Source organism: Mobula hypostoma, chromosome 2, assembly GCF_963921235.1.
Source record: "Mobula hypostoma chromosome 2, sMobHyp1.1, whole genome shotgun sequence".
NCBI lineage: Eukaryota > Metazoa > Chordata > Chondrichthyes > Myliobatiformes > Myliobatidae > Mobula > Mobula hypostoma.
In genome coordinates this window covers 79,234,934-79,252,050 of record NC_086098.1, presented here as the reverse complement: position 1 = coordinate 79,252,050, position 17,117 = coordinate 79,234,934, and the positions used below count along the sequence as shown (strand labels likewise).

General features: G+C 38.8%; 1 protein-coding gene across 6 annotated transcripts in view; it reads left to right on the top strand.

The window, feature by feature from the left end:
* The window catches only part of gclc (glutamate-cysteine ligase, catalytic subunit), a 103,208-nt gene extending 90,193 nt beyond the window's left edge, over window positions 1–13,015 (top strand). For 4 of the 6 annotated variants that reach the window (XM_063039132.1, XM_063039124.1, XM_063039116.1 and 1 more), the window contains exons 16-17: window positions 9,270–9,390; window positions 11,153–13,015. In XM_063039132.1, the coding sequence (XP_062895202.1) occupies window positions 9,270–9,390; window positions 11,153–11,361 (330 nt within the window). In that variant the 3' untranslated portion in view covers window positions 11,362–13,015. The remainder of the gene's footprint in view (window positions 1–9,269; window positions 9,391–11,152) is intronic. The other 2 variants (XM_063039104.1, XM_063039109.1) reach the window with 1 other exon arrangement.
* Window positions 13,016–17,117: the final 4,102 nt, after the last annotated feature.

Here is a 17,117-nt window from a genome sequence, read left to right as displayed (position 1 = left end):
GTTGCCACATACAGCTGTGGAGGCCCGATCATTGAGGGTGTTTAAGGAGGAGATTGACAAGTATCTAATTAGTCAGGGTATCAAGGGATATGGGGAAAAAGCTGGAAATTGGAACTAGATGGGTGAATAGTTTAGCTCATGGGGGAGCTGCGGAGCAGACTCGATGGGCTGAATGGCCTACTTCTGCTCCTTTGTCTTGTGATCTGCACAGTGTTGTTGCAGGAAAGCAGCATCCATCATCAGGGACCCCCCTCACCAACCAGGCCCTGCTCTCTTCTCAGGAAGATCAGGAAGAAGGTGCAGGAGCCTTAGGCCTTGAACCAAAGGGATAACTTCATTTGTCCCATCGTTGAAATATTCCCACAATCTATGGGCTCACTTTCAAAAACTCGTCATCTTATGTTTGCAATGTTTATTGGTTATTTATTATTATTTTTTTATTTAGTTTGTTGTCTTTTGCTTACTGATTGAACGACCAAGTTGGTGTGGTCTTTCATTGATTTCCATAAGGGTTATTCTATTATGGAGTATGCCCACAAGAAAATGAATCTCAAGGTTGTATATGGTGACATGTACTTTGATAAGAAATTTTGATTTTATTTTTGAAATTTAGAATTGTGTGGGAGGCAAACATTGTTAATGTTTGAGATTTGAGAGTCTTCTTGCTGTACTTAGGAGAGTTTTATCAACATTATAGGAAATGCATTCAGTATTACAGATTGGAGCAGGAAGTTGCAAATGTGTAGTATGAGTGGATAATGCTCTGGGCAATGGACTCATTGTAGAAAACAAGGTGATATTCTTTGATTTTAAAATGTATATTGACTGTGTTTCCAAAATGGATGGAAGGTTTATAGAAGCTGAGTAATTTGGGGTCCAAATACTTACTCATTTTTTTAAAAAAAAGTGTAGAAAAATGATGATTGATCCATATGGGATGGTTTTTATCACAAAGGACCCAGAGTACAAATAGAGGCATTAGATGGAGTACAACTAGAGTCTTGTTCAGAAGCCATCCAGAGTAGAGCGTTCAGGTTTGGACATGTATCTTGGGAAAGATATCCTACCTGTCTCTCACAGACAATGGGATGAATTTGCTTCGGTTTTAAATTTCAAGGAGCTATTGAATGACCTGGGTTTGAATTACTTTCATTGTGGGAGACTGAGTTTGAGATTAAGTACAGGTGGTATGAAAATTAGAATTTGATCATATTAATGAAATAACATTCTTTTATATAGTAATAGAACTGTGGAAATTCCTTAATCCATTGTTGACAGGCCATACTGCAGATGTAGGATATTGATGTTATAGGATTGAAGACTATGGATTTAAGCAAAGGTGGGGAAATGGAGTCTTGTAAAGCAGAGGTCCCCAACCTTTTTAGCACCACGGACCGGTTTAATATTGACAATATTCTTGTGGACCGGCCGACTGGGGTGGAGGGGGGTGGTTGTGTTCAAATATGGTTAAACTCACCTCAACATGTCTTTTACAGTTTGGGTTGCCAACTTTCTCACTCCCAAATAAGGGACAAAAGTAGCAGTCAAATCCCGGGACACTACCCCATGAAAGACTACCATGACCATGAAGCCTTGTGCGGGCACCTGTGTGCGCATGCACGTACGTGCCGATTTTTTTTCTCCCCTACAAATCACTTTTGCCTTCATCTTCCCAACTACACTGTACATACATTATTTCTACTTTATATAGGCTGTGTATTTATCATATCTTTCCTGCTTTTACTTGTTACGTACCCCGTAACTGGGTTGCCAAACCAGCAGAAATGGATCACTCAGTTGGAGTCTGGAGTACTAGAACTAAGAAAGTTTTATTAAGGAAACAAGCAACACAGTAATCGAAAGGATAATAAATGCAACAGTTCAGTGATGATAAACGCACATGTGCACAGAATTAAGATAACAGCATCAATCAAGCTCTATCGTTGTCTAGGGGTAAATGACCAAATTTCAAAATGACTCAAAGTTCAGTTCGCAGTAATCGTTTCCATGGCGATGGACAAGGTGGGGGAAGAGAGACAGAGAGAACAGGAACAACTCATCATTCAGCACGGCTTCACTCACAGATCAGCGGGATGGCTCACAAACAGCATTTGGGCGGGTCCTTGGTGATGTCACCTGAGGTCACCGACTGTGACCCCTCCTCCAGATGCGGTCGATCCTCTGCAGTGAACCCGGCACCCAGGCAAGGGCGGACACACACCGGGTTCCCGCTGATCGTACCTTTCCACCCTTGTCGTTGTCTGGCACTTCTCACCCACTCGTGAGAGGCGCACCGCTTCCAGGGTCTTGTTACCTCGGGTGGCGTGTGTGTCTGTCTTAGCGAACCTGTCCCTTTTTATCCCCCTGCTGGGGTATCGCCTGTCCATCACTTCAAACAGTTCAGGGTTCAAAGGGGGGAGCCGCTCCAGACAGCTCTCTCTCCCACATCCCTTCATTACACATCTCCAGACGCTGCTCCATTGTTCCTTATCTCTCCTTCCCCTGAGGGCAGGTGGCAGACCAACTGCTGATGCCACTGATGCTAGCCCAGGCCAGCAAACATCTTAATTTTATGTGTATTCTCGTAACATACTATATGTTAGTGTTATTTATTTTTGGTTTTGTGTTATTTGGTATGATTTGGTAGGTTATTTTTTGGGTCTGGGAACGCTCAAAAATTTTTCCCATATAAATTAATGGTAATTGCTTCTTCGCTTCATGCCATTTTGGCACGAAAGGTTTCATAGGAACGCTCTATCTTAGCAGGGGAAATACGGGACAAGCCAATTTAGCCCAATATACAGGATGTCCCGACAAATAAGGGACAGGTGGCAACCCTATGTTCAAGTTCAACAGTGCGTGACAGGGAATGAGGAAAGGTGCAGCTGACTCATCGTTTCCTCATGGCCCAGTAGCACATGCTCTGTGGCCCGGTGTTTGGGGACCGCTGTTGTAAAGCACCAAGATCTCAGTGAAAGATGGAAAATAGGAGTAATTAAATCAATATTCTTGCTCTCCAGCTCAGTGACCTATTCAGGCTAATGGGATCATTTCTGGTAGGTGCATTCATTGTTTAGTGCAGAAAAGGTTAATTTAAATGGATAATTTCATTATTTGATTTTCTTTCTTTCTTTTTAAATCTTTTTATTGAGTAAGTATACAAAAAAGGTAAGCCATATAAACATTAATACAATGTTAAAGTATAATAAAATTCCAAAAGATAACAATACCAAAAAGAAAATACTACAAACAATGTAATTTAAGCATAAGAAACCAAGATAACATAATAGTATACTACATTTTATATATATCAATGGAAAAAAAAAGAAAAAAAAAAACCCACCGTGCAGCTAACTAAAAGCAAGGCAAAGCAATGGGCTAACTTGAAACCAAACAGAGTTAAACTTAAAATCACGTCCTCAATCCCGACCTCCATTAAAAACAGTGAAAAAAAAAACAAGAAGGGTAAATATTACATTAAATGAAAATATCGAATAAAAGGTCCCCAAATCTGTTCAAATTTAAATGAAGAATCATAAAGGTTACTTCTAATTTTCTCCAAATTCAAACATAAAATCGTCTGAGAAAACCAAAAAAAGGTAGTTGGAGCATTAAGCTCTTTCCAATGTTGTAAAATACCTCTTTTCGCCATTAAAGTAAGAAATGCAATCATTCTACGGGCTGAAGGGGAAAGATTACTAGAAATTTTAGGTAGTCCAAAGATAGCAGTAATAGGGTGAGGAGAGATATCTATATTTAATACCTTAGAAATAATATTGAAAATATCTCTCCAAAAAGTTTCCAAAGTAGGGCAAGACCAAAACATATGAGTTAAAGAGGCTATCTACCCCGAACATCTATCACAGAAAGGATTAATATGCGAGTAAAAACGCGCTAACTTATCTTTGGACATATGTGCTCTATGAACCACTTTAAATTGAATTAGGGAATGTTTAGCACAAATAGAGGAAGTATTAACTAATTGTAAAATCTGCCCCCAATCATCCACAGAAATGGTAAGCCCCAATTCCTGTTCCCAATCTACCCTAATCTTATCAAATGGAGCTTTCCTAAGTTTCATAATAATATTATAAATCATAGCCGATGCACCTTTCTGACATGGATTAAGGTTAATTATCGAATCTAAAATATATGTAGGAGGAAGCATTGGAAAGGAAGAAAGTATAGTACTTAGGAAATTTCTAACTTGTAAATATCTAAAAAAATGTATTCTTGATAAGTTATATTTATTAGATAATTGTTCAAAAGACATAAGGGAACCATCTAAAAATAAATCCAAAAACCGTAAAACACCCTTAGTCTTCCAAGTTTGAAAAGCGCGATCCGTAAAAGAGGGAGGAAAAAATATGTTACCTAAAATAGGAATCGCTAACCCGAATTGATTAAGATCAAAAAATTTTCTGAATTGAAACCAAATGCGCAAAGCATATTTAACTATCGGGTTAGAGACCTGCTTAAGACGTTTCGAATCAAAAGGAAGAGAGGAGCCTAAAATAGAACCAAGTGTATAACCCTGAACAGATTGTAATTCCAATGCTACCCATTTAGGAATAGATAGTATGTCCTGGTCAAGTAACCAAAATTTCATATGACGAATATTAATAGCCCAATAATAAAATCTAAAATTAGGTAATGCTAAACCTCCATCTCTCTTAGCTTTCTGTAAATGTATTTTACCCAGTCTCGGATTCTTATTCTGCCAAATAAATGAAGAAATTTTAGAGTCAACTTTATCAAAAAAAGATTTAGGAACGAAAATTGGTAATGCCTGAAACACACATAAAAATTTTGGCAAAAAAAACATCTTAACTGCATTAATACGACCAATCAAAGTTAAATATAAGGGAAACCATTTAGATGAAAGTTGAGTAATATGGTCTATTAATGGTAAAAAGTTAGTCTTAAATAAATCTTTGTGTTTACAAGTAATTTTAATCCCAAGATATGAAAAGTAATTATTAATCAATTTAAATGGAAATTTATAATATAAGGGAAGATGTTTATTAATCGGAAAAAGTTCACTCTTACTAAGATTTAATTTATAACCTGAGAAAAGACCAAATTGTGCTAATAACTCTAAAACAGCAGGAATGGATCTCTCAGGATTAGAAATATATAAAAGTAAATCATCAGCATAGAGTGATAATTTATGGGACTTTAATCCCCGAGTTATCCCAGTAATATTTGAAGATTCTCGAATAGCAATTGCAAGAGGTTCTAATGCAATATCAAATAATAGGGGACTAAGAGGACAGCCTTGTCGAGTACCACGAAAGAGAGGAAAAAAAGGTGAGTTTAAAGAGTTAGTACGAACCGAGGCCACAGGGGAGTGATATAACAGTTTAATCCAGGATATAAATTTCAAGCTAAAATTAAACATTTCAAGCACCTTAAATAAATAAGGCCATTCTACTCTATCAAAAGCTTTCTCGGCATCTAAAGAAATAACACACTCAGGAACATTTTGTGAGGGAGTATAAACGATATTTAACAATGTACGAATATTATAAAAAGAGTAACGACCTTTAATAAAACCTTTTTGGTCTTCCGAAATAATAGAAGGAAGTACTTTTTCTAGTCTATTTGCTAATAACTTAGAAAAAACTTTAGAGTCAACATTTAATAAAGATATTGGTCTATAAGATGCACATTGAGCAGGGTCTTTATCCTTCTTTAGTATTAGAGAAATTGATGCTCTATTAAAAGATTCAGGAAGTTTACCAAGTTTCAAAGAAGCCTCAAAAACCTTACAGAGCCAAGGAATCAATAAAGAAGCAAAACATTTATAAAATTCAACGGTAAACCCATCAGGGCCAGGAGCTTTCCCCAGATTCACAGAAAAAATAACATTCTTAATCTCATCCATTGTAATGGAAGTATCTAATAAAGAAGACATATCCTGTGAAATCTGAGGGAAGTCTAACTTATCTAAAAAATCATTCATATATTTAGAATCTCGAGGAGACTCTGATTGATATAAAGAAGAATAAAAATCACAAAAGGTTTGATTAATCCCCACATGATCCAATATCAATCGATCATTTTGGTTATAAATCTGATTGATTTGAGATTTAACATAATTAGATTTCAATTGATTAGCCAGCAGCTTGCCAATTTTGTCACTGTGAACATAAAAGTCACTTCTTGTTTTCTTTAATTGGTTTACAATCGAGGACGAGAGTAGTAAACTGTGTTCCATTTGAAGTTCAGTTCTTTGTTTGTATAACTCCTCAGAAGGAGCCATAACATATTTCTTATCAATTTCTTTAATCTTGTCCACAATTGCCATCTCCTCCTGCTTCTGTTTCTTCCTCAAAGCAACGGAATACGAAATAATCTGACCCCGAATATAGGCTTTAAAAGTGTCCCAAAGAGTGTTAACCGAAATATCTTCTGTATGGTTAATTGTTAAAAAAAAGCTCAATCTGTTCATTCATAAAATTAACAAAGTCCGAGTCCTGAAGCAACAGCGAATTAAAACGCCATTGTCTATTATTTGGTATATTGGCCATAATTTTAATAGAAAGCTTAAGTGGAGCATGATCCGAAATGGTTATAGAATCATAATCACATTTAATCACTGAAGGAATGAGACGAGAATCAATGAAAAAATAATCAATTCTTGAATAGGAATGATGAACATGTGAAAAGAAGGAAAAATCTTTTTCCTGAGGATGCAGAAAACGCCAAATGTCCGTCGACCCAGAATCAGAAAGGAAAAAATTAATCAGATTTGCAGATTTATTAGGTAAAGTCCGTAAAGGAGCCGAACGGTCCAAAGCTGGAGACAAACAGGTATTAAGATCTCCGCCCCAAATCAATGAAAACTCGTTCAAATTCGGAAACTGATCAAACAATGATTTATAAAATTCCGGACAATCCATATTAGGAGCATAAACATTAACCAAAACTACTTTTTTATTAAATAGTAAACCACTAACCAATAAAAATCTACCATTCGGATCAGAGATAATATCCTGTTGTGTAAAAGTAACTGAGGAATCTATAAAAATAGAGACGCCTCGAATCTTAGCATTGGAGTTCGAATGAAATTGTTGCCCCTTCCAGAATTTGAAAAAACGTAGTCTGTCCCCCCTCCGTACATGGGTCTCTTGTAAAAATAAAATTTGTGCTTTAAGTCTCCGGAACACTTTAAAAACTTTTTTCCTTTTAATAGGATGATTAAGACCATTAGTATTCCAGGAGACAAAATTAATAATAGACTCCATAAATCCTAAAGTCAACCCACAACAAGGAGGATTGACGATAGGCGCGACCCACAAACCCGGAGAGGAAACAGAACATACAAAAGATACCGGGGAAAAGGACGCAACCAGTACTTCAATAATGTATATAGCCCAAAGAAAAACAAACTAAAACGTGAAGCCCCTCCCACCACCCCCTGCCCCAAGACCCCAAGGCAAAATCTAAAGCAGACCCGCCAGAAAGAAGCAAGCGCTAAAACTACCCCCATGACTTCCGGTATACGCTCCCTAAAAAAAAGGTATAAATATGAAAAGGATCAGCTAGTTGTAAAACAGTAAAAAAGTAAGTAAAAAAAAGTTAGCTCAATTAAAATACACACAGAACAGAACAAAAGCCGGAAAATATATATTTAAAAAAACCACAATAAACCTCAAACCCATGAATAGACACAGCAACAAGAAAAAATAGGATTATTAACATAAAGTGGTTATAAAAAGCAAAACAGAATAAAATTTTTTAAAAAACTACAAAATTTAAGGCCACACAGGAAATACGTAAGATGACAAAAGGGAAGTAACCACCCAGAATCCCCTGGGAAAAGAAAGAAATGACGCAGTTAAAAAGAAAGTTTAGCAACCATATTAAGAAATCAAAAATAAACTTTTCTGCCCAGATAGGGCACGAAAAAGTTAAAACCAACCAATTCACAGCCTCCGATCAACGGAGATAATTAAAAAAAGGCAATTAAGATGTTGAAGATGAAAGTTGATCCAGATAACTCTGGGCATCCGATGGAGAATCAAAAAAACGAAGGGCTCCATCTGACATGCGAATCCTTAGACGTGCAGGGTACAGCAGCGCTGGTCTTAAATCCATCTTATAGAATTCCGACATCACGGATCTGTAACGAACCCGTTGGTCCCAGATTGGTTTACTGAAATCTTCCACGAATCGGAACTTAAGATCCGAAAAATCAATGAAACCTTTAGATCGAGCGAATCGAAACAGTCTCTCCTTGTCTTGAAAATAATGAAAACGTAAAATAACATGCCTAGGTCTATCTGACCTAGGCGAGTATGATGGGATTCTGTGAACACGATCCAGAAGCGGTGGTTGGTCAGGAAATACAGTAGGGAATGCATCTTTTAAAAGTTGAGAAAAATATTTCATGGGGTTGTTGGATTCAACAGCTTCCCTCACCCCGATCATTCGTAAATTCTGCCGTCGCATTCTGGATTCCAAGTCAGAGTTTTTAAAAGTCAAAAAGTCAAGTTTCTTCTTCATTACATTAATTGTTTCTTCGATTTTCCCCATCTTAAGCTCACTTTGTTGCGCGAATTTTTGAAGATCAGATATAGCCGACTGATGTTCCGCAATAAATGTTTGCATCTTATCCATTGAATCGGCAATTTTCTGGAGATTAGTTGAGATTTCCGTATGAATCAGGTCTTTAACAGAGCCTGCAATTTCCGTACGAATCATCTCCCTAACAGAGGTTGAAATTTCCCTCTGAATTAACTCCGATATCGCTTTCAAAGTCACCGGTGATTCAGTCGGGGGGAAATCCGTAGCTTTCGGTTTAACCGGAGGTTTACCATCCTTGCCGTTTTTCCCGTTCTTAGACATAGCAGATCTAAGTATCATCCAATTGTCGGAGAATTCAGTTTAATTCAAAGTATTGTAAGAATTGATGCCTTAATGGTTAATTAAAGTATAGCTGACCATAGAGAAAAAAAAACTCAGAGGTAATGGAGCGAGTCAAGAACGCGACTTCACTCCATGAGCGCTACCGGAAGTCTCCCTATTTGATTTTTAAAAATATATTTGTTTTTGTATACAAATTCATCCTGTGTTCAGTGTGCTCAGAATTGGGCTGTTTTCTCATCACAACTAGTAAAAATGGAAGTGAATTAATATTACAAAGTACTCTAGTATCAATTGATCTCTTGCTAGATCTGTTTATTTGTGTATAAGACCAAACCTTTTGCCAGAATATGTTCACATTCACTTATTTCTTCCTCCTGTTCTGCTCTGTATTGCAGGAAGGAGTCTTCCCAGGTTTGATTCCAATTATAAACTGTTATCTTGAGAACATGGAGGTAGATGTTGATACGCGATGTAGCATTTTAAACTACCTCAAGCTGATTCGAAAGAGAGCTTCAGGTAAGCTTCCAACTTTATATTAAATTGATGTATCAACCTTGAATTGAGTCCTTTTGCTTTTACCTGGAAAATTCTGTGTGCTTGATGACAAAATTTCCAAAGTATTCTTCTTTTGGGAATTGTATAATCAGTCTATGAAGGAGAAGAAAGCCCTTAACTCTGAGTGGAATCATCGGGACACCGTCATGACAGCGTAATTTTTTTTAGCAGGCTTTCTTATTATTACAAGGCCGATTTGCTAACTCGACCCTCAGCCCAGCACAGATGGAAAGCGTGCAAAGGGAGCTGGCTGGATTCGAACTCAGGAGCCTTTGCTCCGAAGTCCAGCACTGATGCCACTACGCCACCAGCCAACATAATCAGTCTATAATTAGCACAAAACAAGTGGATAAAACACTTAACTGTAGAATAAAGGCCATTATAATGTTACAAACTTAACAACATTCTTGGTTAAACACAGCTGACAGCAGACTATATTGGAACCACATCAGAATCAGGTTTATTATCACTCGTGATGTTTGCTGTTTTGCGGCAACAGTACAGTGCAATATGCAATTTTTACTGTCAGTTACAATAAACAAAATATATATAAGTAGTGCAAACAGAGTTAAAACACTGAGGTAGTACTCGTGGGTTCATGGACTATTCCGAAATCTGATGACAGAGGTGAACATTGAATGTGTATCTTCAGGCTTCTATACCTCCTCCCTGATCGTAGTAACAAGAACAGGGCATGAACTAGGTGTCGAAGGTACTTCATGATGGATGCTGCCTTTTTGCTGGTGCCCATGATGGATCTGGCTGAGTTTACAACTTTGCAGCTTTTTCCAATTCTACCATATGATTTAGTCTGAATTGCCAAGGCTGCCACATTCCTGACACATTCTTAGTGCAGTGAAGTTGTACCCAAAATAGCCCTATTTTCCATCAAAACCAGTTTACATCTTGGCTGGAGATGCCTGGTAGAGGTGAAAAAATCTTCAAATGCACCTTTTTCTTATCTTTGCCTATGAGACCAAATGTCCCAGGGCATTGGGTGGAGAAAGGACAAAAATCATTCTAGGGTGCAAATCATTCATGGTCTACTCATGAGAGTATAAACCATCTACTGCTTTGCTTCTCATAGACACATACAGCAAAGAAACCAAGCCCTTCAACTGAACTCATCCATGTAACCATGGTGCTCATCATGCTAATCCCATCTGTCCACATCCCTCTAAACCCCTTCTATCCATGTACCTGAGCAAATATCTTTTAAATGTTGTTATTGTACCTACCTCAATCAATTTCTCTGGCAGCTCATTCCATAAACCCACCACCTTCTGGGTGAAGAAGTTGCCCCTTGGGTCCCTTTTTTTAAATATTTCACCTCTCACCTCTTAAACCTATGCCCTCTAATTTTTAGTTCCTCTTCACAGGGTAAAAGAATCTGCATTAACCTCTCATCATTTTGTATACCTCTATAAGTTAACCCCTCAGTTGCCTGTGATTCCAGGAATAAAGTCCTAACCTGTCCAACTCAGTCACCCAAGTACGAGCCGCATCCTTGTAAATTTTGTCTGCACTCTTTCCAGTTTAATGAGTCTCTCCTAGAATAGGAAAACATAACGTTTATGCAGTACTCCAAGTGCAGCCACACTAGCATGATCTTGACCATTTTTTCTTAAATTTGACCCAAAATAATCTAGTCTGTGAGTTCATGGGGTGGGGGGGGGGGAGACACACAAGTTTAGAAGCTTTTACTTTTGTTTAATTGTTACAGGAGAACTGATGACTGCAGCCTGTTGGTTAAGGAACTTTGTTGCTCATCATCCTGACTACAAGCAAGATTGTATTGTCACTGACAAAATCAACTATGACCTAATTATGAAATGTGACCAAATTGCAAAGGGTTTGCATGACTGTCCAAAACTGCTTGGAGAAGTGGTCAGTAAACCAAAACACTCGGATAGCAAGCACAGCACTGTTTAATATCATGGTGTTGTCTACTTTTGTTAATGGTACAGATTTTTGCAGGGAGCAGAGACCAAGAATGTCAGCAAACTAATATGCAGGGCCAACCATGTAAATTAAGTCTTTATTGATTGTTTAATCAGAGCAGATTTCTGCATTACATTTGGTAGGTAACGTCGAAGCAATATGTACATATCGTTTTTTAGATAAGTGTATTTTAATATCACTAACATGGGTTGTTGCACAAATTCTGCTGTAGATACAAATGGAGAAATGTACTTTATATATAATTTTCTTATCACCAATTCCATGCTCGACTGTAAATATCCCAAATTAAGCTGTTTTGATCATGTCTGAACAAATAATGAAACTTGTAAGATGTTTATATTGAATGTTCTAACTGAAAGAAATCCACTAACTTAAATGTTCCTGTGGCCATATTGTGTGAAACATTCACGGAAAATGCAATGGTTTGCAAACTAGTTTAATGGATGGGCCTTGGCAAAGGATAGATGAAATATCTTGTTTTTGATTGCATTGTTTTAGGGAGGAATTTCAGTGAGAAAAATAAAGCCAATCAAGCAGATGGAATTGTAAGCTCATCTTAATAAATTTACTGTGGATGTGGAAGTTGGAATAGCTGCTTTACTGACATAACTTCTTCCTTCCATGGAAATTAATTTTTGCTAATTGAGTGTTTTTCAATGTTGATTATTTGCACTTAGATACGTTTGCTTTGCAGGGCGAATGCTCAGATAAGTTGTCTGCTAAATATAGTCTCCTTGCTGTCGCCCAGCGACTAAATTGCTTTGAATGGTATTTGGATTACATTATGTCCAACTCCAGCCCCCCCCCCCGCCCCACAAAACTGTATTGTCTTAACAGCCCTAAAGACCAAAATGCGATCTAAAATGCCATGGGGGTGCCACAGCAGAATAGCAATTAGTGCACGCAATTACAGTTCCAGAGTTCAGAGTTCAATACCCAGCACTGTCGGTAAGGAGTTTCTACATTCTCTCCGTGACTGCATGGTTTTCAATGTCCGAAGTAAATTTACTATCAAAGTACATATGTCACCATATAACAATCCTGAGATCCATCTTCTTGCAGGCATTCACAGTTAGTACAAGAAACACATTAGCATCAATGAAAAATGGCCCCTAACAGGATGGACAAGCAATCAAAAGATGACAAACTGTGAAAGTATAAAAGAAAGGAGGGGAAAAAATGATAAATAACTGGGCAATAAATATCAGGAACATGAGTCCTTGAAAGAGTCTATAGGCTGTGGGAGCAGTTCAATGATGGGGTGAGTAAAGTTATTCCTTCTAGTTCAAGACCCTGATGGTTGAGGGGTAGTAAGTTTCTGAATCTGGTGTTGTGGGTCCTGAGGCTCCTGTACTGCACCCAGCTGGCTTGACACTAGTGAGGAGAGAGCATGGACAAGAGATTCCAGTGCCATACTGGTCATTATAAATTGTACCATAATTAGGGTATTGTTAAATAGGTGGGTTGCTGGACCAGAAGGGCCTGTTCTGTACTGTATCTCTAAATAAAAAAATAAATAAAATCTACCAGGCACTAATCAATGATTATCATACATGTTATCCACTCTTGTGCGTAGAGTTATTGAATAAATTTTGTTTCTTAAACTTCTTATCTTGCAGTCCATTTTTCAGTCATATTTTCAGAAAATGTTGTTCAACTGAACTATTCTCTGAAGCAGTGTGCTGGTGATCTCAAAAGAGTATCATGATGTCTATTATTAGGTGTGTGAAGTGTACTTTTAGAGAATGATTCAGTAGTCCAATGAAATTCTATCGTTTGATTTTGGGTAACAGTTTACTTTGGGGTTCCCACACAGCTGCTTTCCTTATCACATGCTACTCAATTTCTCTCATTCACTTGATGACATACATTGATGCTTTTGGTTTAAAAGATTAAAGAAGATTAGCTTTATTTGTCACATGGACATTGAAACATACAGTGAAATGTGGTGTTTGCATCAATGACCAACACTGAGGATGTACTGGGGCCAGTCTGCAAGTACTGCCATGCTTCTGGCATCAACATAGCATTCCCACGCCTAAACTGAACATGAGAGGAAACTGGGGCACCTGGAGGAGATCAATGCAGTCATGGGAAGTATGTACCAACACCTTATGGGCAGTGGCAGGAATTGAACATTCTTGAGATAGGTTTCTGGGTTTGTGAGGAACTCGGAGAGACCAAGGTGCTGCAGCGCATCCTGTAACTGGTATACTATGCAGTCAGTCCACCATTAAGGAAGGGTGTCAAAGTTTAAATTGGTGTAAAAAATGCCAATCAAGTGGTCTATTTCAAAATTAAAAGTAAATTTATTTTCAAAGTGCATTTGTCACCATATACTGGTGAAGAGCTTTCAAATCCCAATCTCTATAAAAGATAGGCACAGCCTAGCGGAATGGTTATCATCATTGAGTAATCTTGAGTCAGAGTAGTAAGGGTTCGGTGAGAACAGGCAAAGGCAAGGTAAGTAGGTGAGTTCATTACTTTTTTCTTATTTAATTCTTCAGAGAATCGGGCGGGTGGGGGGTATATCTACAGAGCCAGTGTTGTGTTCTGGGTGTCAGATGCGGGATTTCCAGGACACTTCTAGCCTCCCCAAAGGCCATATCTGCATCAGGTGCATTGAGATGCAGCTCCTTAGAGACTGTGTTAGAGAACTGGAGAAACAGCTCGATGACATCGGTTTGCTGGGAAAGTGAAGCAGGGATAAACAAGAGCGACAAGAAAGTAATCACCCAAGGCTACAGGAGACATAAATGACTGACGATCAGGAGAGGGGAGAACGTCAGATAGCAGGAGAGCACCCCTGAGGCCATCCCCTCAAAAATAAGTACTCCATTTTTAGTACTGTTGGGGTCATGACCTACCTGGAGGAAGCAACAGCGACTGTGCATCTGGCGCTGAATCTGGCTCTCTAGCTCAGAAGGGTAGGGAACTGAAGAGGATGGCAGCAGTAATGTTTCTGAACACATCCATGATATCTTGAAAAGGAGAGTGAGCAGCCAGAAGATGTGTCACATATTGGTACCAACGACATAGGTAGAAAAAGGGAAGAGGTCCTGAAAAAAGAATATGGGGAGTTAGGAAGGAAGCTGAGAAGCAGGACCTCAATGGTAGGAATCTCGGGCTTTCTGCCTGTACAAGCAGGTTTGCTAGAGCTGCTGGAAGTAGTTTAAACTAATATGGCAGGGGGATGGGAACCAGTATGATAGAGCTGAGGATGAGCCAGTAGGTCTACAAGTAGATAATGGGGTAACATGAATGTAAGGAAGGACATGCCGATGATTGGGTACAAATACAGACAGCGAAGAGTTAATCTGTGCCACAGAGAGAAAATTCAGAAGGGCAAAGAATTAAGGACTGGAGGTGCTGTGTTTAAATGTGCGTAGCATTCGGAAGAAGGTGGACGAACTCCTGGCACGGTCACGTGTCTAGCAACAATGGATATGAAATTGAGTCATGTTATGTAATCAAACAACGGTATTTATTAACCTCTGCTCAAAAGATTGAAATTTAAACGAATGGCTAACTTTAACAGGAAGTTAACAGGCGACTATATCGAACAGTCAAACTTATAAACTGTTCTTAAAGAGTTCTCATCCAAGCACCGACTTAAAGTGATAAATGCAAGAGTCATGTGATTTATAGTCATTAAGGAGAGACTTCCCCGAAACAACAATTTCTTCGAAGTAATGACAATTCTGTCGATCTCAGCTGAGAGATGCCTTGTCTAAAGGAATCACGAAGAAATAATGGAACTGACCTTTTCACTGGAGGGTGGTCACTGCTCAAACCTTCCCGACCTTGCAGGGGTTTTACTCAAATGTGCCTGCCAGAATTCCCAAAGATTAAAAACGTCGATCATTCCTAAGAGGCTGAAGGACATTAGCCTTACCCAACCCTTTGCTTGGAAAACTCTGGTAAAGTGGTATCGTATCTGCTAAATAAGGGCCGTGGACAATTCTGATTTGATGGTGACAGACGTGAAAGCACAGGAAATTTGGAGAAATTTCTGAAATGCCGCTGTTACTGCGCGATTGAGAATCTTCCGGAGGGAAAGCCCCAAAATCCCCGGCTTTGCCTGCTGCTGGCGACCGAGGCTGAGGTCGAAGCGTTCAGATAGAGGTGGTACTCGGTGTCAGAGGGCTGATCGGAGGCTCGTAGTTTTCGGACAACTCAGTCGGACTGTGGTCGGGCATGGCAGGGAGCGTTTTCTTCCTTCTCCCGTCTGCGTGAGATGGGGGACATTTGAGAGACTTTGAACTTTTTACTGTGCCATGGCCTGTTCTTCATCAAGTTATGGTATTGTTGCACTGTTGTAACTATATGTTATAATTATGTGGTTTTCGTTAGTTTTTCTGTCCTGTGTTTCTGTGATATCACACCGGAGGAATATTGTATCATTTCTTAATGCATGCATTACTAAATGACAATAAAAGAGGACTACATGTCCTCATAATCTAATCTAAAACTCTCCAATACCAGACTGTAAAAGTAAAACAAATGTGCAACAAACAAAAACTGGCAGCGATTGGCGAAACTGCCAGCAACAATGTTACACTAAAAATGAAAATGAGAAATGCTTCACCTTCTTCTTCTTTTTTGAGTTTTTACGGCAGTTGGCATCCACGTTGTTGCATTACTGCCATCTTCAGGATTTATTGTCCTTCATTCAGAGAAGGAAGTCTGAGAATCGGAGTGGGAAGGCGGAGGAAGCCATTTTTGAATTTTTTGTTTTTTTTTCCAGCGGCGTTCAGAGAGGCGGGACTGCGCAGGCATGTGACGTCGGGCAGTGAAGCGCGGAAGATTTAAAAGGAACAGAGCCTTATACAGCAGACTGCATGATTGGGGATGTAGATTTTCAGTAGACAAAACTCAAACTACTTTTTACCAGGAAAAGGGTTGACGTAGGGAAGAAGTTAAGGATGTATGGGGTTGGATTAGAAAGGGTTGCATCATTTAAATTTCTGGGAGTTATATTTGATGCGCGATTAACATGGGCAGACCATATCAGTAAAGTTGAGGAGAAATGTAAAAAAGTAATAAATGTGATGAGATGTTTGACTGGTAGGGAATGGGGAGCAAGTTGTTCAGCTTTGAAGAGAATGTATGTGGCTTTAGTAAGATCTGTATTGGATTATGAAAATATAGTATATGGATCAGCAGCTAGGTCTCTTATAAGGAAACTGGGTGTGATTCAGGCTCAAGCCTTGAGAGTGTGCAGTGGGGCTTTTAAAACGTCACCAGTGTCAGCCCTACAGGTAGAAATGGGAATAATGCCTTTGGAACTAAGAAGGATGCAACTGATGGCAAACTACTGGGCTAACTTGCAGGGGCACAATGATTCTCACCCTACTAAAGGAGTGTTGCAGGTGTGCTGGGAAAATGGGAGGTTTCAGAGGGATACCTTTAGTCGGGCAGGGAATGATATCGCGAGAGAATGTGAAGTATTTGATCTGAGGATAAGTCCTTCAGTAGTTTATCCGGTTGTAGCTCCATGAAAGCTTGTATGGCCTGACATAAACTGGCATTTGTTAGAGGTAAAAAGGAAAGAAAGATATAAAACAGATTTGGTAAATGCATTTAACTGTCATGTGATGGAAAAGTATAGTGATTATACTCACATTTATACGGATGGTGCGAAGGAACCTGAAACAGGAGTGACAGGGTTTGGGGTGGTAATACCAGCAAAAGAAATTGGAATCAGCAGAAGAACATCTAATAAG